This window comes from Centruroides vittatus, unplaced genomic scaffold, assembly GCF_030686945.1.
Source record: "Centruroides vittatus isolate TY-2023 unplaced genomic scaffold, ASM3068694v2 scaffold_769, whole genome shotgun sequence".
Taxonomy (NCBI): domain Eukaryota; kingdom Metazoa; phylum Arthropoda; class Arachnida; order Scorpiones; family Buthidae; genus Centruroides; species Centruroides vittatus.
In genome coordinates this window covers 2,565,183-2,590,529 of record NW_027122717.1, presented here as the reverse complement: position 1 = coordinate 2,590,529, position 25,347 = coordinate 2,565,183, and the positions used below count along the sequence as shown (strand labels likewise).

General features: G+C 29.8%; 1 protein-coding gene across 4 annotated transcripts in view; it reads left to right on the top strand.

The window, feature by feature from the left end:
• LOC136989868 (RNA-binding protein 5-like) overlaps positions 1-25,347 on the top strand; it is a 66,706-nt gene that overhangs the window by 40,651 nt on the left and 708 nt on the right. For 2 of the 4 annotated variants that reach the window (XM_067288155.1, XM_067288154.1), the window contains 17 exons: positions 1,744-1,804; positions 1,894-1,956; positions 2,040-2,267; positions 2,338-2,391; positions 2,490-2,532; positions 2,621-2,678; positions 2,768-2,815; positions 2,887-2,965; positions 3,038-3,066; positions 3,146-3,253; positions 3,347-3,611; positions 3,697-3,779; positions 6,315-6,552; positions 6,616-6,839; positions 6,929-7,003; positions 22,371-22,486; positions 22,854-22,983. In XM_067288155.1, the coding sequence (XP_067144256.1) occupies positions 1,744-1,804; positions 1,894-1,956; positions 2,040-2,267; positions 2,338-2,391; positions 2,490-2,532; positions 2,621-2,678; positions 2,768-2,815; positions 2,887-2,965; positions 3,038-3,066; positions 3,146-3,253; positions 3,347-3,611; positions 3,697-3,779; positions 6,315-6,552; positions 6,616-6,839; positions 6,929-7,003; positions 22,371-22,486; positions 22,854-22,983 (1,902 nt within the window). Of the gene's footprint in view, positions 1-1,743; positions 1,805-1,893; positions 1,957-2,039; positions 2,268-2,337; positions 2,392-2,489; positions 2,533-2,620; positions 2,679-2,767; positions 2,816-2,886; positions 2,966-3,037; positions 3,067-3,145; positions 3,254-3,346; positions 3,612-3,696; positions 3,780-6,314; positions 6,553-6,615; positions 6,840-6,928; positions 7,004-22,370; positions 22,487-22,853; positions 22,988-25,347 lie in introns of those variants that run through there. The other 2 variants (XM_067288157.1, XM_067288156.1) reach the window with 2 other exon arrangements.

Genomic DNA, 25,347 nt, shown 5'->3' with positions numbered 1-25,347 from the left:
GGATCTTTAGGACCTAATTGGTTACTAACACTTAGCAAGGGAGATTATTAAGGGAAAAAGCACTGCACCACCTGTAAGTAACTAGCTAGATCTGTCATTGATAAATACTACATTTACTTAAGGTGTTTGTGCATATTTTATATACAAAAACCACTAAAGCATCATAGCATTGTATATTATAATTGAATTCCTATAATTTTCTAATTCTGTTGATAAAATAAAACTTGAAGAGTGAAGTTTTAATCTTTTGATTATAAATTATGTGAAAAATTCTTAAAATCAATAAAACAATTGTATTGTATGTTGATATTGTATATAACATAATTTTAACTTCTTTTTATATATTTCAAGTTTGATGAGATGCCTCTCTTTTAATTTATATAAATATATATAACTGTATATATAAAGTTTTGACTGATACCATATATATATATATACTGTATTTACTCATATATAAGATGAAATTTTTATTCATTTATTACAGCTTCAAATTCCTAGGTTGTCCAAGTAAAAGATTCTTTGTATGTTTGAAATAATTTTTGTGAACTGTGTGTTCATATTTTTACTGGATGCTTACCTTGTATTTAAAAACAAAACTATTTTATTTGGGTTGTTTCAATCGTTCTTGTGTATTGTCAGGAGTAAAGATAAATAGCAATAGGAAAAGCAAAGCTTTTGAATTGAATTTCAAATTGAAATTCCAAAAATCACATGGTAGCCCAATTTAAGTTTTAATCTATTCCCACATGAAAACATGATTATTGGAAATGAGAATTTGGAGAAACTGAAATTCATAAGTGTAATCGTTGGAGAGTGGATTCGACTGTTATGAATTGGCAAAAAATGTTTCCGATTGTCTAGCTTTACATGAAGAAATTATGTTATCAATTTTATGCAATTTTTCCTTAAAGTTTAAGATGCTAGTAAGTTTTGCACAACAATGTGTGCATTTACATTCATTTGATACTTTATTTGTGATTAAACGAGATAAAATTAGAACTGTATTAATAAACCTAATTTTCTTTATTTTGATCTTTAAAGTCACACCTCGTCCTGTATGCGAGTAAATATGATATATATAGTAAAGTTTCTAACCAAAGTATGTTTTAGATGTTATAGGTATAAAAGAATGTTATCATTGTTCAGTATAGTCTCCTTGCAGTTAAACACACTTATTACATCTTGGAATTACTATTTCAATATTCTTGAAAGAAATAGTCTGCAGTTTTGTCTGCAAAATGGTCATAAACTGTCTCCTGCAACTCTTTGTCTCTTTTTTGAAGGTCTTTTTTGAGTTTTGGAAACAGATAATAATCACTAGGAGCTAGGTCTGGGTTGTAGGATGGATGGCCAAGCTCCTTGAACCCACATTCCTTCACAGCAGCTTTGGCAATGGTAGCCTGTTTGGCAAGAGGTGAACATGATTCAAATTAATGCAACAAGTCTAACTAAAATACATGTTTCCAAGCAATTTATGCAAATTGGTGGGGAAAACTGTTTTATTAGTCTGTATACAGATGGCACTATCTGATATATCTGATACCATCATTATTTTATTCCTATCATGTCTAAAATATAGTTAGGCCAGAAACTTATTGACTACCTTGTATATATGAAACTCTGTATTTAAATAAGTGTACACAGAATTGTACAGTATGCTTATTTATCATTTGAACACACACAATATTTCATTAAGTATTTTAATATTTAAATTCAAATTTAATAATTTTTTTCTTTTTCCAGTGTGGTGTTAACAATTTTCGCAGAAGGAATCTATGTTTTAAATGCAATGCACCTAGAGAAGGTTTTATTGGATTGGTTTTTTTAAAAAAATGAAATCAACAAGTTTTTTTTTTTTTTGTTTTGATAATTTATATAAATTTTTCATTACAGAAGCTGAATGTACTAGACATTGTGGTGAAGGTTTTGATGAAGTTAGTTCTACTCCATCCAACAGTAAGTATATAATACTTTTACAGTTTAATTTTTTGACTCGTTAATTTTCATTTCTTATATTTTTTATACAAAAATTGTTACAGCGCTTTTATTTAGAAATCTTGATATTCTTACTACTGAAGAACGAGTACTTGCCGTATTAGGCCAATTAACAAGTTTACCAATAAAAAGCTTGCGCGTCGCAAAAGATCCTTTAACTAACACTTCTCGTGGATTCTGTTTTGTTGAACTTCATTCCACATCAGAGGCCACTCAGTTACATGATCTGTTGCTTTCAATGGGGGGTCAGTTTTATATAGATGGCAGACAAGGTATAATCTATATATATATTTATGTATTATAAGATATTAGTTTGAATCTGAAATCTCATTTGTTTAATAGTTGGAAGTGCATCACAAGAGAGTTTACCAAACACAAATTTAATACAACCATATGGTATTTATTTAATTTATTAATAAATAGCATATTTATTTTAATAATAATTTTTATTTATAAGTTTATTATTATCACATTTTTAATAATATTTGTTTTAGTTACTGTATCATATGCAAAAAGGTCGCTAACTGCTATGAATAGGTAATGAAAATTTACATAGAGTGAAATATTAAAAATTTTATAATTTTTGTTGCTATATTCATATTTGTTATTTGCAATATCAATTTAGTGCTGCGAGTGCAAATGCTGCAAGTGTTGCATTAGCAGCAGCTCAGTGGACCAATCAGGTAAAACAATGTTGTTAAAGATTTTGATAAGGTTTTTGTTTGTTATAAAGATTTTATTACTACTATTTTAATATGTAATTAATTTACAGGCAGCTGGTGCAGATTCAGGACAGTATCAAAATTATCAACAATATCAGGTTGGTTATGAAACTTTAAAAATTTGAAAAATGATAATATACATTTATTAAAAGAAATTAAATTATGTTAGGGAAGTGAATATTCTTCTTATGGTCAGTATTATAATTACAATTATGGCTCATATTCTTCAAGTGGAACATCCAGTCAAGGTATAAACATATCTTATATATTCCTGTACTTTTTATTTTCACGCTAAAATAATATATATCACCATTCAATAGGATCAATTTCACAAGCAGCTCAATTACAGGTTAGTTCATATATAATTAATCACAATTATTAATATTAAAGTGATTAACGCTAATAATTTTGAAATTTTAAATTTGTAGAAAGATGCTGATAAAAGTGAAAGTGGAAAGAAAAACCAAAATTCTTCAGAAAATAAGTCTAGTAATTCAAATGCTATACAAATGACTGGTACTACTCATGTTTCACAAGTAAGGAACATAATACTGATTAGTGTAAATAAAATACAAAATTCGATGTGTTTTTTTTTATTTTTTTTTGTGACTAATGTTCTTTCTTTGTAGAAAAATATCTCCAATTTAGGAACTGTAGTAGTTGATGGTGTAACATATCAGAAGTATCCTGTTCCAGATGTATCCACTTATCAGTATGATGATACCTCAGGGTATTATTATGATCCAACAACAGGCTTATATTATGATGCCAATTCTCAATATTATTATAATGCTGATACTCAGCAGTATTTATATTGGGATGGTGAAAAGCAAACTTACCTTCCAGCTCCAACAGCTGCTAGTAATTCAGGAATGGCTGCTGCTGCTGCTGCAGGTATTATTTAATATTTTGAAAGTTTACAGTTATTTGCATTTAATTAAATTATTTGCATGTCTCAAATAAATTTTTTTACAATAAGCTGAAGAAGCTATTCATGATAAAACTAAAGGAAAAGAGAGAGATAAACAAGATAAAGTAAAAATTGCTAAGAAAATTGCAAAAGTAAGTTTTGTAATTTCTTTTATCAATTTATTAAGTTATGCAAATTTTATTTAATAAAATCACACAATTTTATTTGATACACAAGTAATAACTTGCATATCAAATAAAATGAAAACAGTGTCTATGTAATAAATTGAACTATATGAAGTATTAAAAAATTTGGCAACGAGTTGTGTAACTTCCTGGCTGTTATGAGATTTTATTTAAATAAAATTTGTGTGGCACCATATGGTATGAGATTTTGCTATAAAAACTTTTCTAAGTCTATATTTTTAATTATTATAAAATGGCAAAAGACTTAGTTTTGAGTGTAGAAGTGAGTTTTATTAAAAAAAAAAGTATTAAGTCCAACCCATTGGAAGATATGACACTTGATCACTCTCTCTGTCTATCCCCTCAACCTTTAACCACCAAAATTTAATAGCATGAATTCTCCTTATACACAAGCTAGCTACCATGCCAAATTTCTTAATCTTTACCCAATCCTGTGATATTAAATGAAATAGATGCTAATACACACACATCCATGGATTTTTTTTGACTTTTTATGGTTCAGGGGTCTCAAAACATGAAGATTTGCAAAAAAAAAACTGAGGGTCAAATTTGACACAATTATCTTATTATGTATACATAACAACCAGGAAAGTAAAGTATAAAAAATTTAACATTAAACATATCTGGAATGTATTGAAGTGACAAAGTAGTTTTTTTTAAATTAAAACATGCCAGGACAAAATTCATACATTAAAATATTAAATGCGTAGAAGTAATGTGTCTTCTTTTAAATCTTAACGTCCATTTCACACTCAGGAAATAACTGTCTTTACAGTGGAGTTGACCTTCTTTTGTAGGCTGCTCTTCTGCCTCAATATGTAAAACACAGTTTTAATTATATTTTTTAATTGTAAATTAAATTTAATGATTGTGCCGAAAACCTTGGGAACATTTTTTAACTATGTTTTACATATTGAGGCAGAAGAGCAGCCTACAAAAGAAGGTTGACTCCGCCGTAAAGACAGTTATTTCCCGAGTGTGAAAAGGATGTTAAGATTTAAAAGAAGATACATTTTTTTTGTGATTACTTCTACACATTATATGTATTTTAATTACAATATTAAAAGACAATTTTGTAGCTTCAGTAAATTTTATTTGTTTCATCATTTTATTTATATGTAGTTTTTTTAAGTTAACAGTTTTTATATGTATAAGTTTATAGTGGTTGATTCTAAAATAGAAGAATACTATAGAACAATTTTTACTACAATAAGTTTTCATTCAATGTCATTTTGTTATAACATTCATGAAAAAATAAGTGCTTTTATAATCATTTATGATTATTGTTGTTGAACTTTTTCTTTATAAACAGTAAAATTATTCTATAAGGTGGGAAATAAATGCTGGCTGTTGCAAACTCACTTCAATAAGAATAACATTAACCACAATTTTTTTTAAAAATCTGACTAATATAATTTTTCTTCATTATATTTTCATCCTTTTTTTTTATTAACAATGCATAAAACATCATTGAATGTTGATGTAAATTATAAACTTGCCCTGTCTGTATTTACCATTTTAAATTTATACAAGACCCTTCATGATTTATAGCCCATTTACATCCATACATTTTTTGAGAGAGACAAACTTGACAACTACTTCATTAAAGAAATTTGCTGACAGCAGATCTACAGTTGCTGAATATGATAAATGTCCATAATGGACATGTTTTTTTTCTCTTTTTCTTTTCTTGAATAATTAATATTAATCATCTGTATGTGTACATTATTAAAGTTGGCCAACAGTATTTACATTTTAAAAACATAAAATAAAAAATATGAACAATACAAAATATCTTCACATAACTATTGTTCACATGGATTTGTGAAGACATTTTGTATCTTTCATTTACAAATAATCTATTAACAGACAAAATCAGCTTATCAAAATTTGATAGATAGTACCCCAGATGTTAACCTCTTAACAGTGAGGGACGAGAATAGTCGTCCAAGGCGATCGAGTGGCAGTGGTGAGGGACGACTATAGTTGTTAAAAAATTCTTATAAAATACCTGGACCATTTCGTGAAGTCGTAGAATTTTCATTAGTAGTTGGGTTCTCCAACTTTGTTTTGGAATATCCTTTAGTTCTCGAGAAATTACAATAAAAGAGAGAAAATTAAAATAAATATGAAATTTTAGACACGCTAAAATAATATATATCACCACTCATATTCAAAAATAAAAAAAAATTATAAAAAATAAAATAAACATTGCATATTTATTATTTATTTGTGCATATCGACGTCTTTCGAAGAAATAATCATTTATTGTAGAGTTTTTATAAGCTGAAAATTATGTTCCACTGTTAAGAGGTTAATGTAAATGTGAATAAATAAATAAATAGATATAATAATAATTTTTTTATGTTGTCTTTTTAGTGATAAATATTTAACTGGTTATTTCAAGATGCAAATGTTTAATTCTTACTTTTTTTATTATATAATATAGTTTTACTGTATTGTAATAATTTTTTATTTTAGGATATGGAGAGATGGGCAAAAACATTAAATCAGAAAAAAGAAAATGCAAAATTAGGTCTAATAGGTAATATTCCACAAAGTATATTTCTTAGCGAGTCATTTGGTAGGCAGTCTGCTGCAGCAGATGCTGGTTTTGCAATACTTGAAAAAAGAACAACGCCAGCAGAAAGGCAGGCATTATTAACAGATGCTTTAAAGAAAAAAGAAATGGAAGAAAAGAAATTAATGAGTTTTTCAGGTAAATATATAAATAAAATTTTTGTACTTAAATTGTTTTTGATATTAAAAATCTTCTTTTTAGTACTTGCCAAAGAAAAACCACCAGCACTTGTAGCAGCTTATGGTGGTGAAAGTGATTCTGAATCTGAAGCAGACCTTCCTGAGGAATGTTCTGCTCTTGATGCTTGGAAAGCAGAAGAAGCCAAGCTTACAGATTGGGTTAAAATTGCATGTTTGCTATGTAAACGTCAATTTCCAAGTAAAGAAGCTCTTTCCAGGCATCAGCAACTTTCTGATCTTCATAAAGTAAGTTGGCTGATTTAATTGTTTCAAATTTTTATCATTTTATTTTAAAAATTTTGCATTTAAATAAAATTATGAGGTCTTTATCATAGCAAAATTTAGATATGTTAAAAAGAAGTAAACTTACACCAGACCAATTAGAAGAATTAGAGAAAAAAGAAAAGGAGGTAATAATTTATATACTATGCTGTTTTTAATTAACAATAATACATATTTAAAGTTAAATTCAAAATTTGGCTTGTTTCTTTTGTTAAGTTAAAAAAAAAAACTATATTTTCATAATAAATTAATTAATAGAAATTTAGATATTTAATAAGTATTTGAAATACATTTATTCAATGGAAAAGATTATGGTAAAAGAAAATTTTTTATCAATAAATATGTTTCTAGTCTATTTATTCTTTGATTTTTATTGTAACTTTGAATTCTAAGTGTTTTTAATATAATCTTTAATTCAATGATTATTTATAAACACAGTTGAAAAACTTGTGATACAGGCAAATTATGTAGGCACATTAATGTTTTATGACACGTTCAAAATTTAACAAAGAATTTATTATTTAGTTATACAATTTTAGAAAATTGAATATTTGTGAATGTTTTTATGAGTATATTGTTAAGAATGAAATCTTTGAATATTTAGATATTCTCTGATATTCATTATATGATAAAATTTTATCATTATGATAAATTACTTTCGTTTTAACAGTATAAAGTTTATCAGTAAAATAAAAGAAAAATTGTAGAAATAAATATTTTAAAATATTTGTGTATTTACATTATAAAAATAGAATTTTGTCTGGAGATAAAATCAAAATTTGGTGAGATTTAAAATATAGAATGTAACATTATTGAAGTATGTAATGAAAAGGAATATTTATCATTATCTTTTTGTTATATTAAATGTTTATTTTGTGTTTTAATTTTACAATTTCAGAAACATGAGTTTCTTAGAAAAAAATTATTGATTTTAAATAATCTCTATGAGTACTTAATATATGAGAATTCAATACAACAAACTGCATTTTGTCTCATAAATGGAGATTCCTGTCTCCATTTACAAGACAAAATATTTAATCCAATGAGTACCAGTCAATACAGTCAAACCTCACCACAACTGGGACCAGGACTATAGTATTGTTACACCACAGTTATTGTTGTTGTGAGGTTTTGAAAGTTAAAAACTGAGATCATTAAGAAAGTGAAGATTAGTTTAAATATTAAGCACTTCAATTTACATAATGCTTCTCACATCTGGGTTTTGCTGATCTTCCAATTACAAGAGGTGTTAATTTGTCCATTCCTGTTTGAGTTGCAACACAGAAGAACAGTGATGTGCTGTTTTAATTGTTCCCCTTAAATGCAAATATTTTTTTGGGCATCATTTGGGAAATTAATCCAGTTTCATCTGCATTGTAGATGTTGTCAGGTTGATACTTTTCAAGGATTTATTTCATTTTTTTTCATGCCAAGAATTTGCTTCTTCAAGTGGCACTGATTTTTCTTCCCCTGAAATAACTTTGAAGATAATTCCATGTCTTTGTTTGAAGCAATGCAGCAACCCATTGCTACTTTTAAATTCCATGTGTCCAATCATCCTTGTGAAATGTATTTCTTTTTGGCACAATACTGGCCCATTTATTGGCACATTTTAGTGTTCGCGTCTTGTTAAACCAATGAAATGTTGTATTGTCAACATCATCACAATTAGGTGTTTTCACATGTTTCTGAGAAGGATCCATGTTTCCATCTGCTACACTGCACTCAATTTCCTTCTGTTTCTTTAAAAATATTGCTAGAGTTGACTGAGCAAAGCCATACTTCTTTTCAATTTTTATTTGTTTCATTCCACTATCAATATCTTTGAATGCTTCTAACTTCATTTCTAAACTTATTTGTTTACATGCTTTTCTCAATTTTTTATTCTTGCTACCTGCTAGTACAGCTACTTTCTTCTTGGCCACTAGGTGGAGCTCTTATCTGGCAGGAAAAGGAAAATTTGCAATTGGTCGGTGCTTGCAGTTCCTTGTAATAGGATGTGATAGTGATGACAATCACAATGTTGCCAATTAGTTAAATGAGGACAAACCATTCTGGAGTGTGGGGAGGAGTCGTAGATAACACGATTAGCGAATAGGTACTCCTAGTTCTTTGTCACACAGCTCATGCATCGGTCAGCCACAGGTCATGCCAACACATCCCGATAGTCGTGTCGTTGTATCAGGGTTTTTGTTATCATAGTGGGTGATAAATTACAGTATTTGTATAGGACTTTGGCCAGGATCGCAGAAGTTCTATCATACTGGGGTTTACTGTTGTAATGGGTATCGTTTTAGAGAGGTTTGACTGTATTTAGAAGAACAAAACATTACAATCACAATTGCAATAAAACTAAAATTCCTGCATGCTTTAATTAGATGGTTTAAGTTCTAGTCTGAATTTTCTTTGCTTCATCTTTGTTTTCAGAATAACAGTTGTCGTTGTTTACCTTTAGCAAAGACAGCAATTATCTTCTTCTTCTTCCTCAGCTTTTCCCACTCTATGTAGGGTCGCTGTTTCTGATGAGTCGCCTCCACTGCTCCCTGTCTTGGGCTGCCTCCACATTCAGATGCCTCCCTCTCAAGTCCTCCGCCACAAGATCCATCCACCGTCTCCGCGGTCGTCCCCGCCTCCTCCTCCCCCTCACTGACATCTGCATAACCCTTCTTCCCACATACTCTTCTTCTCTTCGTACCACATGACCAAACCACTTCAACCTTGCCTCCTGTATCTTTGCTTCTATGTTCGTAACTTTCACAGTCCCCCTCACACATTCATTTCGAATGTGATCCCTTCTCGTAACCCCACACATCCAGCGGAGCATCCTCATCTCCGCCACCTCCATCCTTTTGACATGGGTTTTCCTCAAGCTCACAGTCTCAATAGCATACAGCATAGCTGGTCTCACCACCACCCGATAAACTTTCCCTTTCAACCTAAGCGGCACCCTCTTATCACATAACACACCTGACATATCCCTCCAATTCCTCCAGCCAGCCTGAATCCTGCCTGTCACCTCCTTATCCACACCTCCATCCTCCGCCACAGTTGACCCCAGGTACTTAAAGGTATTGACTCTGCGAAATACGTCTCCCCTCAACTCCAGATCCCTCTCCCGGGCACCATCCACCTCCCCACTACACATATACACTGTTTTACTCCTACTCACCCTCAAGCCCCTCCCTTCCAACGTGCCCAACCACCTTTCCAATTTAACCCTCAGCTCCTCTTTAGTCTCGGCGCACAGAACGATATCATCTGCATACAACATGGTCCAAGGCGCCTCTTCTCTGACCCCGTCCGTGATCACCTCCATCAGCATGTTAAACAAGAAGGGGCTCAGTGCTGACCCCTGATGTAAACCAACTCCCACCTTGAAGCACCGGGACACTCCAACACAGCTCCTAACCTTTGTGGCCACATCCCTATACAGTTCCTGTATCAATCTAACATACTTTTCAGGAACTAGCTTTTCCCTTAGACACCTCCAGAGTTCTTGTCTAGGCACCGTATCATAAGCTTTCTCCAGGTCAATGAATGCCATATGCAGCTGGGTTTGCTTCTCCCAATATTTTTCCAACATTTGCCGAAGGGCAAAAATGGCATCGACTGTTGACCGTCCTGGCATGAATCCAAACTGCTCTCCTGCAATGGTCACCTCTGCTCTCAACCTTCCGTCTAAAACCCTTTCCAAAATCTTCATCGTGTGGGACATCAACTTTATTCCTCTATAGTTTTTACACTCTTGAACATCCCCTTTTCCTTTGTAGATAGGTACAAGTATACTTTCTCTCCATTCGTTAGGTATTTCCTCCTGCTCAAAGACTTTTTTGAATAGGTCCCATAGCAGGTCAATGCCCTTCCTCCCCAATGACTTCCACACCTCTACAGGAATTCCATCCGGGCCCTCCGCTTTACCGTTCTTCATCCTCTTTAGGGCCCTTTCCACTTCTTCTCTGGTTACCATCTGTACCATGCCCATGTTTTGGCTTCCTTCCTCTCTGTTCTTTGTTTCATTCTCTGTATTCAAAAGTCCCTCAAAGTATGCCCTCCATCCTTCTCGTATATCGTTCTCCCTTCGAAGGACCGTCCCCGTTGTGTCCTTGATCTGCCTTACATGCGAGATGTCCTTCGTTGCCCTATTCCTGATTTTGGCTAAACGATATATTTTCTTCTGTCCTTCCCTTGTATCCAACTCCTCGTATAAATTCGCATATGCTCCTGCCTTTGCCTGTGCCACTACTCTCTTAGCTTCACGCTTTGCCGTTTTATACGCAAATCTATCTTCCTCAGTACGTGACCTGTCCCACTTCCGTTTTGCCTCCTTCTTTACCTGAACAACTTGTTGCACATTTTCATTCCACCACCAACCTTCCTTTTGCACCCTAATCTTTCCAGATGTTACACCAAGCACCTCCTCCGCACAGTTCCTGATAGCCTGGGCATTATATGCCCACCAGTCCTGCACCCCCTCCCATTCTTGCGAGATTTGTAGCAGCACCCTCTCCACATACTCCGCCCTCGCCCTCTCCTCCCTCAAACGAAACCACTTGATTTTCTTCATCTGTGTATTTCCACTTTTCCTATACATTCTTAACTTCATGTCTATGCACATCAACCGATGTTGCGCCGATACCTGATCTGTTGGTATAACCTTACAGTTTATCACCGTCGCAAGGTGCTCTCGTCTAGTAAGGATATAGTCAATCTGCGAACTATGAGGCCCACTGTTGAAAGTTATCAGATGACTTTCCTGCTTGGTGAAAAACGAATTCACAATCCCCAGATCAAAAGCCACAGCAAAACCCAATATACTCTCCCCCTCCTTGTTGGGTTCCCCAACCCCATGGCCTCCATGGATCCTTTCATAGCCCATGTTCCGCCCCCCTATGTGCCCATTGAAGTCGCCTCCCACAATTACTCTCTCCCCTCCTTCCAGTGTCCTCATTTCTTCATCCAATTCACTCCAAAAACATTCTTTCTCCTCTGTTGCACATCCTACCTGGGGTGCGTACACACTAAACACCACAAGTAGATCATCTCCAAAACTCAGTTTCATTCGCATCATCCTATCACCTCTCCTGTACACCTCTAGTACCTCGCTCCTCCACTTGCCAGCCACCACTATTCCAACCCCATTTCTTCCATTCCTGTTTGCACTGCTATAAAACAATTTACATCCATCTCCAAGTTCCTTCGCCTTGTCTCCCCTCCACCTCGTTTCTTGCACGCACAGTACATCAATCCTCCTTCTCCGCATCATATCCACCACCTCCATTCCTCTTCCCGTCATACTTCCCACATTCAGTGTTCCCACTCTCAACACCTTTTCCTCATGTAGGGCTTGCTTCTTTAACCTCATCCGCCACTGGTGAGGTAGCCCTTGCCCACTTTTCGCAGTTTTAGGGCGATCTAGCTGCGCGTCGCCTACAGGGTACGCCCTAGTTCTCCTTCTATCACAGTTTCTGAGACTCATCATGTAGTTTTGGCAATAGATAGATAGGCAAAGACAGCAATTATCTCATTTTCCTAAATAAGTATCACTTCTTTTCTGTGGGCAATTACAATTTTGTTAATTGTAAACAATTTTATTTTACTTGTTTTCTGCTTAATTATTGTCTTAACTATCATTTACTTACATCATATTTGCTTTACTCATTTTATACTGGTTTCATTTACATTGGTTAGCAACCTAATCAAATCAATATTTATTTATTTTATTTTTATTTAGAATCATTGATTGATGAATGACTTTAATGTTATTTGAGGAACATCTATAAGGTAACTTGGTTTTGTTAGAATGTGGTATAGATTTTAGTCATAAGAAATAATGGAAAAGTTCACCAGTTTTGAGATTTTGATTTATAAGTGGTTTTAAGAATGAGGTACACAAAAATTAGTCACAATGTATCATCAATGCATGTTCATTTTATTGATGTCTGATTTCCATATTGATTGGTATATACATTTTTTAGTATTAACTTTTTCAAATCTTAAAATCTTATAATGGTTGTAATTTGTAATAAATATTACAAATTGTTTATTCTTATTGATTATTTAATTTTCATTATTTAAAACTTTTTACAATTCTAATTTTATTGAAGGAATTTTCACCAAAAAAGAGGAATAATTAGTCTTATTTACAACAATTAATGCAACAGAAAAAAATTGTTGACATGAAATTCTTTAATTTAAATAGTAGCAAAGTTATATTGAGAATTTTGATTCTTTAACATAAATTTTGTAGAAATTCTGTTTATTATCCAATGTAATTAGTAGTTCTGACCTTGTATAGACTGTAACTATTGCTTAAATACTATTTAATTGTCTTGATTTTGTTTCTACTTTTTGAAATGGATTAAACTATTATCAGATAAAAATCATCAGTATAAGATATTGAAGAAATTCCCTTGAACAATTTGTTATGGAATTTGTAATTTAAAAAGTAACTTTTTTTAATACATAAATTACTGATCTACACATATAAATAAATACTTTAAAATTAACATCCTTCTTCCTTCTCATTATAGTTTCATTCACATCCTTTCATTTAATACCAGATCATTATCTTGTATTTATACACCATATTGTTGTCTTAATGTAACAAGTAGATCATTTTTTTAGCAATATCAAAAACAGCTGTGAAAATTGAAGACAAACTATTTTTTGATATATTTAAATTTAAGATTTTCTGTATTAAAAAAAAAAATGCTCTAATTTAAATAATACCTGTTGTTTTGCATGTTTTTATCTAGTTTCTTCTATCTATTGTTTTATCTAATTATCTATTGTTGTGGTGGGAATGGCATATATTGTTTTCAAGAATCACCATATTTAATGAACAAAATAAATTAGAATTTAAACTAGGATTATATCTATTGTGATGTATTCAAATTACAAAGATGAACATATTTGATTAATGAAAAACATTTTATAGCTGATAGGAAGATAAAATTTGTCCAGAAAATTTTAAAATTTAATTAACATTGTAACAAATTTTGGAAATCTGTTTAATACCATTGAAAAGATTATATATCATAAATACAAATAATATGATATATGCACTTTATTCATATAATTTTCTCATACAATATTTAAAAATGTTTTATAACAATAACATTTATTATGGAATGATATTCTTTGAGTCTGTACATGCATAAGTGCATATGTACAAACTAATGAATTCTCTGTTATCAGTATTACCAATGTAAATCATTAATAATAATGATAAAAGAGAATTCATGAAAAATTTTAGGAAAATAAATTTTCTTTAATTTTTCATGCATGATACTTTTGTTCAAATGAATTGAAATATTGAGCCAATAGCAGTGAGTGGATAAAATCACCAAACATTAGTCATGGATTCACATCTGATCAGCTGGCTAATCACATGGAGTTTTTGAATTTTCTTCAAGTCTAACACCTAAATAAGGGCCAGTTTCTTACAGGAAATCCTCCTAGCAGGCATCCCCTCTTGGCAGATTGTCCATGTGTTGCATTGCCTTATTCCATCAAACCAAACCAATTAAAATATTGAATTAGTTTGTTATCTTTTTACTATATACATAATTTTTTAAAGCCCATTTCATTTTATAAAGTGTGCTATTTGAATGAAAATAAATTTGCCTTTATCACCAGTTTATATTCTGCATTTGTTGTTACTAGAGGTAAATAAGTATGTTATTTCAAATTTTATTATTTTAAAAAAGTTTATTAAAAATTGTATAAAATTTTTAGAAGTTTGTTTTAATTGTAAATTGTATGGTTTATTGGTAAGTGTTACAGCAGTAAATTTTATAATTTTAAAACATTTAACTCTTATCAAAAATTAGATGGAAAAGTCTTGACAAATCAAAAGTGACTGCCTTTATTCTGAGTCGTACCAATTATTATTCTCATCACTATAATTTTTTTCCTCTGAATAAAATATTGTAACCAGAAAGAAATTTATTCTTAATGAGAAATGAAATTATTGTTCATTAAGGTTGTTTTAATTTATGTTGGCAATGTGATCTATATTTTTCTGCATTACAGTAAAATTTTAATATAAGATTGTTCTCATCTGATATATAAATGTATAGAATCTTAATAGAAATCCTATACAACAGTATTATACATTGTTATAGAAATGATTTAATTTTTATATCAATATATTAAACTTATATTACAAAAATATTTGTAATTTATAAGAAATTTAATGACAATTTTTATTCTTTTATACTTAAATTTGTTCATAAAAGTTGGCCATTTCGACCTAACACTGTACACGTTCAGTTTTAAATTATCCTTAAATTTAAAACCAGAATACATATTTTACCTTTTTTCTTCTAAATATTTAATTCCATTACTGTAAAACATTTATAACTGACTTGCATTTCCATTCAGCATTAATTTTGATTTTAACACATCCACACAATATTTGAACTGTGAACTTTGATATATGAGCCACTCACTTGCCAAATCGATTAACTCCATAAAACAAAAAGTATAAAAATTGATAATATACATTATTTTTAAAAATTCCTTTAAACTTTAAATTTGAATAAACATTGTAGAATGTATCTTTATATACCATTATATCAAAGCATAGCTTTAATGTAACAATATATAAAATCAGTCACACAAAAAAATGTAAAAATAATGATTATATTAAGGATTTACAAATGGACTTAATTGATTTGGTCTGTGAATGGCTCATATAATAATATACTTTTATTTTCCAAACAATTTTGCTAATCACAACAAACTGAAAAATTTGAAAACAGAATTTAAAATATTTTACATTTTCATATTAGTATCTCTCTTAAAGAAAGGGAAAGAACTATTATTAGAATGGAATAATGAAAGTCAGAGTTTAGGATATTCTGGTTTTATATGTCTTTTAAAACTACATAAATACAAAATTTATTTAAATAACTATTGAATGTTTTTTATTACACTGCTTTTATAAAGAACAGTTTAAATTAATTAAATTAAAATTATAAGTTGACATATTTATTTTATGAGCAAATTGTGGTTTGGAAATGATAAAAATTAAAAAAATATGTTGCAGAAACGTACAATAAATCTATTTAAATTTTATGTCCTTTTATATCAAATAGCAGCTAACTTAAATTATTTTTAAAATGAATTGTATGTGTTTTCCAAATATCATAAACTCTATTCACTCTCCTAGAATTGATTAAATCTGTTCATAAGAAAATCAGTATATAGTAATGTAAATATAATCTTTATTTTCCTTGGAAATATATGATTCATTTATGTTAAGTGCCTGACATTTATTGGTTAATACATATTAAAATTGGAGTTAATTATCTTTTGGTTTTAGAAGTTTTATTATTGCTGCTTTGTTAATCTAATTATATTAGAATTGTTGCTCATGAATATTTTGTTACTGTAGTGGTTGCCACCTATTTTAATCACATTGGTTTGATCATGGAGCTATAACATCTAACTGGAGTGACATCACCTGTTGCTACTAGTGTGCTTGAAGCCAGAATGGCTTCACTGTAAAACATTGCCATATTGTGAGAGGAAGAAAGCTTTGTTTTGCTTTCAAACCTGATGTTGGAAAAGAGAAGGCAAAGATAAAGAATAACATAAAAAAGCAATAAAGAGAACTTTTAGTTATGTTTATTTATCATAGCAGTGCAGTCACATTTCCAAATAATGTGTTTTATCCTTGTGTCTCACACTTTTGCAAACCTTCATCTCACTTTTTTCAATTTCTACTTAGCCAATTATAATTTTAAAAAAATGTCCTTATTTCACGCAGAATGGAGAGCACTGCACGATTATAACAAGAATACTGACCGCTGACATACGTGTGGCCAAAACTATATAAATCTCAAATTTACATCTAAAGTCAAGATTAATAAATTTTTATGTGAATTTTTGGGTATAGCACTTAGTATATTTATCCAGCATTCTAGCTGGGACCCTCCTAGGAATACTTTTTGATGCTCTACTCGATTTTCCAACTCTGTAGTTTCTGTTACATGGATGTTGAGCTACACCTTATTAAAAATCATATGACTTTGATTTGGTATAGTTCAGCTAGACTACATCAGATTGAAAAATATCCTTGAAATTATCCTGTCTAAGGATATTTTTTAAACGTGCTTTTTGATTTTTGTAATATGTAATTTTTTGGCTGAGATAAGGTAATTTTTGTAGCATTATAAAAAAATTATTAAGAATGAAAAATTTCAGCTACATGATGAGATTTAACATTTAAAAAAAATCTCTTATGATACAAAAATACTTTTGCCTGAAGTCCTACTGTAGACATTATAAGTTGGTTTTTAATAAGTCTTCATTTCTATGTTATGAGATTTTACATTTTCTCATTGATATTTCACAGAATCTTAGTCACATACACACAAAAGATAATATCTGCATACAAAAAAACTTTGGATGTAATATATTCTTTTTGTTTGAAAATGCTTTTCAATAAACTAATATATATTAATATTAAATATTTACAGTGAAAGAAACCTTGCAAAGCACAAATCTACGATGAATTGTTTATCATCTCATCAGAGTTTGCCTGCTTTTTAATAGCATAGTGTAATTACAAACATCAATACAAAGAGCAAATAATTAATAGTTGGCTAAATAATAGCACCAACCAACAAACACAGCTAATATATAAAAAGTTAGGTGGTGGTCCCATTTTATTTGAAAAAAATGTAAAAATTAATGATATCATATATAAAGATATAAATTTACATATACAGTAAACATATAGTTCTGCTACTCAGTTCATTTTATTTGTGTTAGAAGTGGTGTGTTGTGTCAGGTAAATAAAAGAAGTTAAAAACACGTTTTTCTTATTAACTATAAAATTTATTTTTTGTTGTTAATTTTAAAGCTTTTCTAATGCACACAGAGGTAAATAATACTTATGCAAATCTTTCAAGTTAATCAAAAACATTAATAAATAAATAAATAGCAGAAGTGCTTTGTTAAATTATAACTTTAAGCAATGAGCTTACTACATTCCTTCCAAGCTCAAAATGGAAACTTCTGTCCCGCATATGCATTTACTGGCTTTATGTAATTATCGGGCAGCCACTCCACTATTATAGCCCCATGGGTTCAACACTGTTTTGATGATGATGATGATGATAAACAGCTGATGATAATATCTGGTAGACACCATCATGCAGGGCAGCCAGTGTACAAGAGCACATGTTTACTGTAGGGCTGGTCAACTAGTCTATTGCAATAAACAGATAAATCTCAAAAAAGAAAAAATTGAATAACACTTGCATTTTTATTGAATTAAAAAAATTTCCATTAAATTATTTTCAGTAATAAGTAATGCTTTTCAAAAGTTACTTTAAACTAATTGTAAGTTGTCAGTTATAAATATCATAAATGTTCTAGTTTAATCTGATAACAATAAGTGACAAGATTTTAGACAGGAAATATAGAACTAGTTTGGAAAAATGGATTTTGATTACATTAAGTGCCTGATGCATTAGCCAGTAATCACAAAAAGTGGTGACAACTGAATTCATTAATAATTATAATGTTTATAAGATTAAAAAAAGTATTCACTAATAGAAAGTTTGCTTTAAATAAAAACAGTATTAGATAATTATGGAACAAAAATGCAAGATGAGATGTTGCAAGGTCGAATTATAATTTTTTATTTTACCACCAGTTACTTGATTTTCACTGATATTTTATCTAAATCCATGTACAGTATGCAATGAAAACTATTATTTATAATCTAAAATTTCAATGGTGTTTGCTATAGATTCATGGATGTAAATTGATTTTAAAAATGACAATTTTAAGCTAATGCTATGTTGTTATAAAATTTAATTATTTCCAATATTAATTTCAAATTATATAATTATGCTGTGAAGATTATGAAATCATTTTAAGGTTAAAAGAACTATAAACATTTAATTTAAGTTATTTTTTTAATACATGTTTTCCTTGTATAAATTTGATAAAGATGACAACTGGTACATTAATACTAGTTGTCATCTTTATCAAATTTATTGCAATATATTTAAAAAGATTTTTTTAGTAAACTTTTACACTGTATGAGTATATGATATTTGAAAAAGCCACATGCATTCACTGGGGTTTGTTTGGTTGTATTATTATTATTATTAAATATAACTTTTGTAAACATGAAACTAATTGAGGAATTAAGAGTTCAGTAAATTAAATATAAAACAATAATTTTTAAGTTTAAGAAAGTAGGCTGAAATAATATTTATATAAATACTGAGATATGTTTATAATTGATAGTTTAATTATTTTGTAAGATGAATAAACAATATTTAACTAAATATGTTACTAATTTTTTAAATAAAATATTCAGTTAACAAAGATGCTAAATTATAATATTTTGTTCAGATCTTGGCTTAAAATTTATAAGTAATAATTATTGAAATTTATAGTTATATCTATTTTAATCTAATTTGTTTCTTGAATATGGAAATTAAAAAACAAAACAAAAAAACATTTGATGATAAATATTTATAATTATCTAGTTTAATTTTCCATAAATTTTGAAGTTAAGAGCTTTTTGTGTTGAAAGTTTAAAAAAGAATCAAATCTAGCTTTAAACTTTCAGCATTACAGTGGAATCTGCTTATTATGATCACTTTGAGAATTACAATATTTGATAACATTAAAAAGAAGTTGAGTCCAATAATGAAATTTTTTTAATTTTATTACAATTATGATATTTGTATAATTTATATTTATGACAAACAGTGCACTTAATACAACATTACACAACTATATATGCTACATAAACAACTGTTTTTAAAAACATGACAATTTTCACTTTAATTCACGATCCCACTTAAGTAGCCAATCTGTTGAAAAAGACATTTATACTAGAAAAGTAACCAATAGACAGACTTTTCACTTGTTTCCGAAGAGTTTTACTTTTTTCACAAAAAGGTCTTGCTTTTTGTCTGTCATATTAACACTACAAAGAACTGTCACCTGATTTTTCAAAAATATAAATTCTTTTGCAGTTACAGTTTTAAACAAATAAGTATGCTCAGGCAGTGCATGAAAGTAGAGTGCAGTTTCACCTGTGTTGCAATCAAAGGTGAATATTCAGCAATTATTTTTGGCCACAGTGTCTTATTTACTCATTAACTGCTAACTAATCTACACTTTTTTTTTTCTTCACCATAAAGATGTTTTTATATTTTCTTGCATTTTCATCTGTTGAGTCATATACCAGTTGCAATGAAATCTTTTTTGCTAGTTCTTTTGCTTTTTGACATATAAATTTCATTAACCAGAGTATTCTTTTCACGGACATTACTAAATCAAATTTTTATTGCTGACTCAGCTATCCTTCCCAGATTGTTCTTTCTTCAAATTCATGTTGTTAGAAAGAGAATAAATGTCTATTTTTTAAGATCTTACACAAGAGTGGTTGTGAAATTTTTAAATGCATGACCATACTACATTTAGTAATTTTGGGTAACTTGCACTCTAAAATTCTTTGCTTTTCTTGAAATCTCTATATGTTTGCTCTGCTTCTGCTATGATCTAAAGAGTTTTTAAAGTACATTAATCAGTCTTAACTCAGCAGATAACAAAATTAACTAGAAAAATTACAACAGACACACATGTTTATCCCCAATCAATGCAACAGTATGTTCTGAAAAGAAAGAAACTATTTGAAGTGTATCCTTTAAGAATTCTTGTCATGCACATGGTATGTATTGGTTAAAAGTAAGTTTCGAAGAATAGGTTCATTTACAATAGTACAAGTTTTCTACGGATTCTTATTGTTTGTCTTCAAGTGTAAATATTGCAGTTGGTAACAATAGCCAAAGTTTGATTATAATAGGTGGATTACTTTTAACAACATATTATAATTGGTTGGTTCCAAAAAAACTCCATAACAGTATCTGATTGATGATGATAACCAGATTCCACTCTGAATTGAAAAATTAAATGTATTTTAGAATTAAAGTGCTTTCCTTTTTTTTAATATATCATTGAATTATTTGATCTGTTAAATATTTATATCTAATTTCTTCTGTTTTTATTTTGCTTAGGTTTTGATTTTTGTATCTTATTCAGATTGATATTACAAAATCTATAAAACTATTATCTATTTAATTTAACGAGCATAAATTTTTCTTTACTAATTTATTTGTCTTGCATTATACAACTTATTGAAGCTTCATACTTTTCTCTTTGCAAAGATTTTGGTATCAGTTTACTATCAGTATCAGAAAGAAAGGATGTAGTAATTAACATATATCATTAATGATACAGGTGTTTTTTCCCCTACCCTTAATAAGAATTTGAATTCTAAATTATAAGAGAATGAATTTAAACAATTTATCAAAAAAACACAAGAAAATAAATGTGAAAAGCCATTTTAAACAATTTTGTTTATTTTGGAACTAATTAATCCTCTACAACAGTGCTTCTCAAACTTTTTTGGATCAGTGTCTCTCTTGGTTTTTTTTATCATTATTTAAAAGACACTCTTTTTAAATTATTTAAAGATCACAGAATAATTAAATTATCATTTTATTTTCTATTTACTTAACATAGCTTGATGTCATTACTAAAAACGTAGGTAAAAATTTTAGTGCTTTTATTTCTGTTAAATGATAGTATTTTACAAAATAATTAATTAATTTTAAAAGTTTAGTTTAGAATTATAAATCCTGCATGTTGCTGATTGTTGCAAATAACTTATTTTTCTATCATTATATCTTTTATAACAAAAAAAGATAATTTCCCACATGCAAATAACTGTCTATAACTTCATCATGTATCACCAAGGAATTTTATAACAAAATAATGTTGCCTTTCAACCTTGCATAAGTTTTATGTTAATTTGCATACATATTGATACTATATTTCATTCTTTCATTGGCAAATTATTTTGAAAATTAATTTCTCTATTAATTAGACTAAGTGATTTACTTTTAAGAAAAATGTTACTATGAAAAAATAGCTTACATTGCCAAGTAGGACCCTAAATTATTATTACTACTACTACCCGAGAAATAATTTTGTCAATATTAAATTTCCTTTTTGTGTATCATTTCAACGTAACAGTGTCGAGGTGTTCCCATTCAATTTTCCCCCTTCTGTTTGTCTGACACAATATTTATAAGATTATATTGCCATTTTGGATTTGAATGAGTAGAGCAGAAGTAGGAAAGCAGATTTATTTTCAATGAAAAAATAAGTTTGCCTCCTTATCAATCAAACTATTCCTACAGTGATTTGTTTGTTTGTTTTTTTTTTATAAAAACTTTCAAGGCATTCATCTTTGCTGTAGACAAGACCTTTCTTCACCATATGGCACCTGGGAGTAATAGAAGAACTAATGAATTTTTGTAGCACCATTATAAACTTTTAGTATGACTTCATACTAATATTGATATCTAGTAATGTTGGACAAGAGTAAATTGATGCTTTATAACAATGAAATGTATAATAGAGGTTTGTTTTGTGACTGTAAAATTTTAGGCTGGATATCGAGATAGAGCAAAAGAAAGAAGAGAGAAATACGGTCAACCGGATCCTCCACATCCTAACAGGTTGAAAGATAAATACATGAAACATTTGGAACAACAACAGGCTGCGTAAGTTAGTCACTGTATGAAAAATGTGTAATGTTTTTATATTCATTTATTTATGGCACACCTCTTACCTTGCCGTGACTTCTACGATTATCGTCCTTAGTTCTCCATCTGGTCGACTGTGTTTTAAGTTTGTCGTATCCCCCCTTTGCTCAAAAGAAGAAGTCACATCGTATGGGACTTTTTTTTTAAGCCAGTGGTTTCAAGTCAAGAAACCATTGTATAGACTTTTAGGAATTCATTATTGAGCAAGTTGACGTAATATTCGAGATAACAAAAGTCAAATAGGATTCTAAATTTTATGGAGAATTCGGGAGATTTCCTGCCATTACCAGAATTGTAATATTGCTTTTTTTGTGTTTCGGTTTAGAGCGTATGAAGAACCGACAAAACAAGGAATCGGTAGCGATAATATAGGAAATAAAATGCTAAAGGCAATGGGATGGACGGAAGGTCAAGGATTAGGAAAAACTAATCAAGGAATGTCTGGAATTGTAGAGGTAATTTTTTTTAGTAGATAACCATTCTATACGATTTGCAAAGTATGAGTGACTAATATCAAGAATAACCTAGAATTCAAACAGATTATTTGCTGAACAGTTTTATAAAATAATAAAATTTGATCTATAGCATGCTAAAAATTGTTTTTTGTATAGCCATTAGTTCTATGTTAATTTGGTTAAACACCATAATTTTGATTCAATTAACTGTACAGTATTATTTGAATTTTTAGAACAATTCAGTATCAAACTTCATGTCATTATAGTACTTTTCCTGAATGTATTTAGATAATTCATATTTTTTCTGATCTGAATCTTTATAATATCCTTAGTGAAAGGAAAAACATTCTTCACGCATGCCATCTATCCATCCATTTTGAGAATTAAATTTCAATTATTTTTCTACACAGTTCCTTTGATGATTAAAGCACTTTTCATAACATATGGTAAGCTCATTAATGCCAGTTTTGTAAAACGATTGGCCCCATTCACCAGCCACATAGTCTGTTACAAGATGATGATGATGATAACACAGTAGCCTACTATCAGCATCTTCAGAAAATTGTATAGCTTTCCTTCAGTCTCTCAATCACTAATTTAATGCATATCTTCTTATAATTTTGTAAATATCTCTTTACAAATTGTTATTGAGAATAAATTTCCATAAAAGAATGATTAAATTATATCTTCCTGATAACAGTATTCATATTGATGAAAGAATGTGATTGCTGTCAAGAAGTTATTTTACATAATTTTTTTTTGCAGTTTTTGTGACATTATTTTTGTTTAGAATGAGCAATTTATTGTTTTGTGGATATACTCATCAACAATTTTAGCTTTATCCCTTGATCCTTTACCAAATGTTGAATCATTATGTATATAATTAAATGTATTGATATGTTGTTTAGAGTAATACAATCATGTACTTCTTTAAAATGCACAATGAAATCTCCACAATTGGTAAATCATTGATTACAGATCCAAGTATTAGGTGTGTGATTAAAAATGCTGATATGATATTTAGAGCAGTATAATTAAAACAAACAGTACACAATGTTACAAACCAGTCAACAGTGTCTTTTATTACATGTAAAGTTAAGACAATAAAATGATTCACTGTACATTTAGCTTAAATGTGGCTATATTTGGAAGACTATTGTTGGAAAATCACTAGGGATAATTCTGAACAGGTACAAAAGTGACAGGAAAAGCAATGCTAGGAGTAGAAGTGGGCATTAACCAATACATAGACAGAATAATCTTGTTTTGATTACTAGGGCTACTGAAAATCATCTGTTCCAATAATTCACTTCTTCACAAGCAGTGGTTTTCCACTGTTTGTGAAGTATTGGAACAGATGATACCCAGAGAAGTTTCCATTTTTTAACTTTCAATTTTTAATTACTTTAAAATCTTTCTTCTTTCAGCAGATCTATAACTCAAACTTGGGATTAGAAACAATTTGCATGTCTCTGTATGATCTTGTAACATGTGCTACAGAGACATGTTACAAGATCATACATTATGCCGTATATGTATATGATAAAGCTGACAAACTGTCTTTTTTGTAAACACAAAAAAGACTGTATGTACTGTGATAAAGCTGACAAACTAAGTACAGTACGTATGCTTATTAGCACTTCAATTGACTTCATTGTTTGTTTTGATGCTGCTTTTCTGCCCATTGGATGCAACTGCTTGATATTAGCAAAGTCATACATGTATGACTGCTACGTTAAACTTGTCAGGAACATCTTTAGGTATGCCCTTAAGGTCTCAGCCAAGGTACTTCCAAGAGTCCCCAATGGTGGTACTTCCAAGATTGTGGCATTTAATTATCTAGCCCACTTGATTGATTGTGGAGTACTTGATGTTATATTGTTTTAAGCGATGAGTGATAGCAAGCACTGTGGCACACATCTACACACGTGTGTAGAGTAGGCAGTAGACTGATACATATTAAAAACTGGCCTTTGCACTCTAGGGACTAATTAGGTGAAATTGTTTCTAATCCCAAGTTTGAGTTATAGATCTGCTGAAAGAAGAAATTATATAGATTTCTTGCCAGGTCCTGCCAAATCAATTGTTTCATGATCCATTAAAACAAGATTCTACTGTATTATTTCAACAACTATTAAAATTGGCTATGGTTTGAGATATATGCAAATTTTCATATTTGGCAGTTCAAAATTCATAAGAATTGGGTATTTTCAATTTGAGGAAAAAATTTCATTTAAATTTGTTGGCTAGTACTATTTGTGCACAAAGGACTTGATGAGACCAGAAGCAAGTGAAAGTAGCCCAGTTTCCAAACTCAAAGCAAAACAATTTTTGCCCATTTTCCCAGTATTTCAACTAAGATGT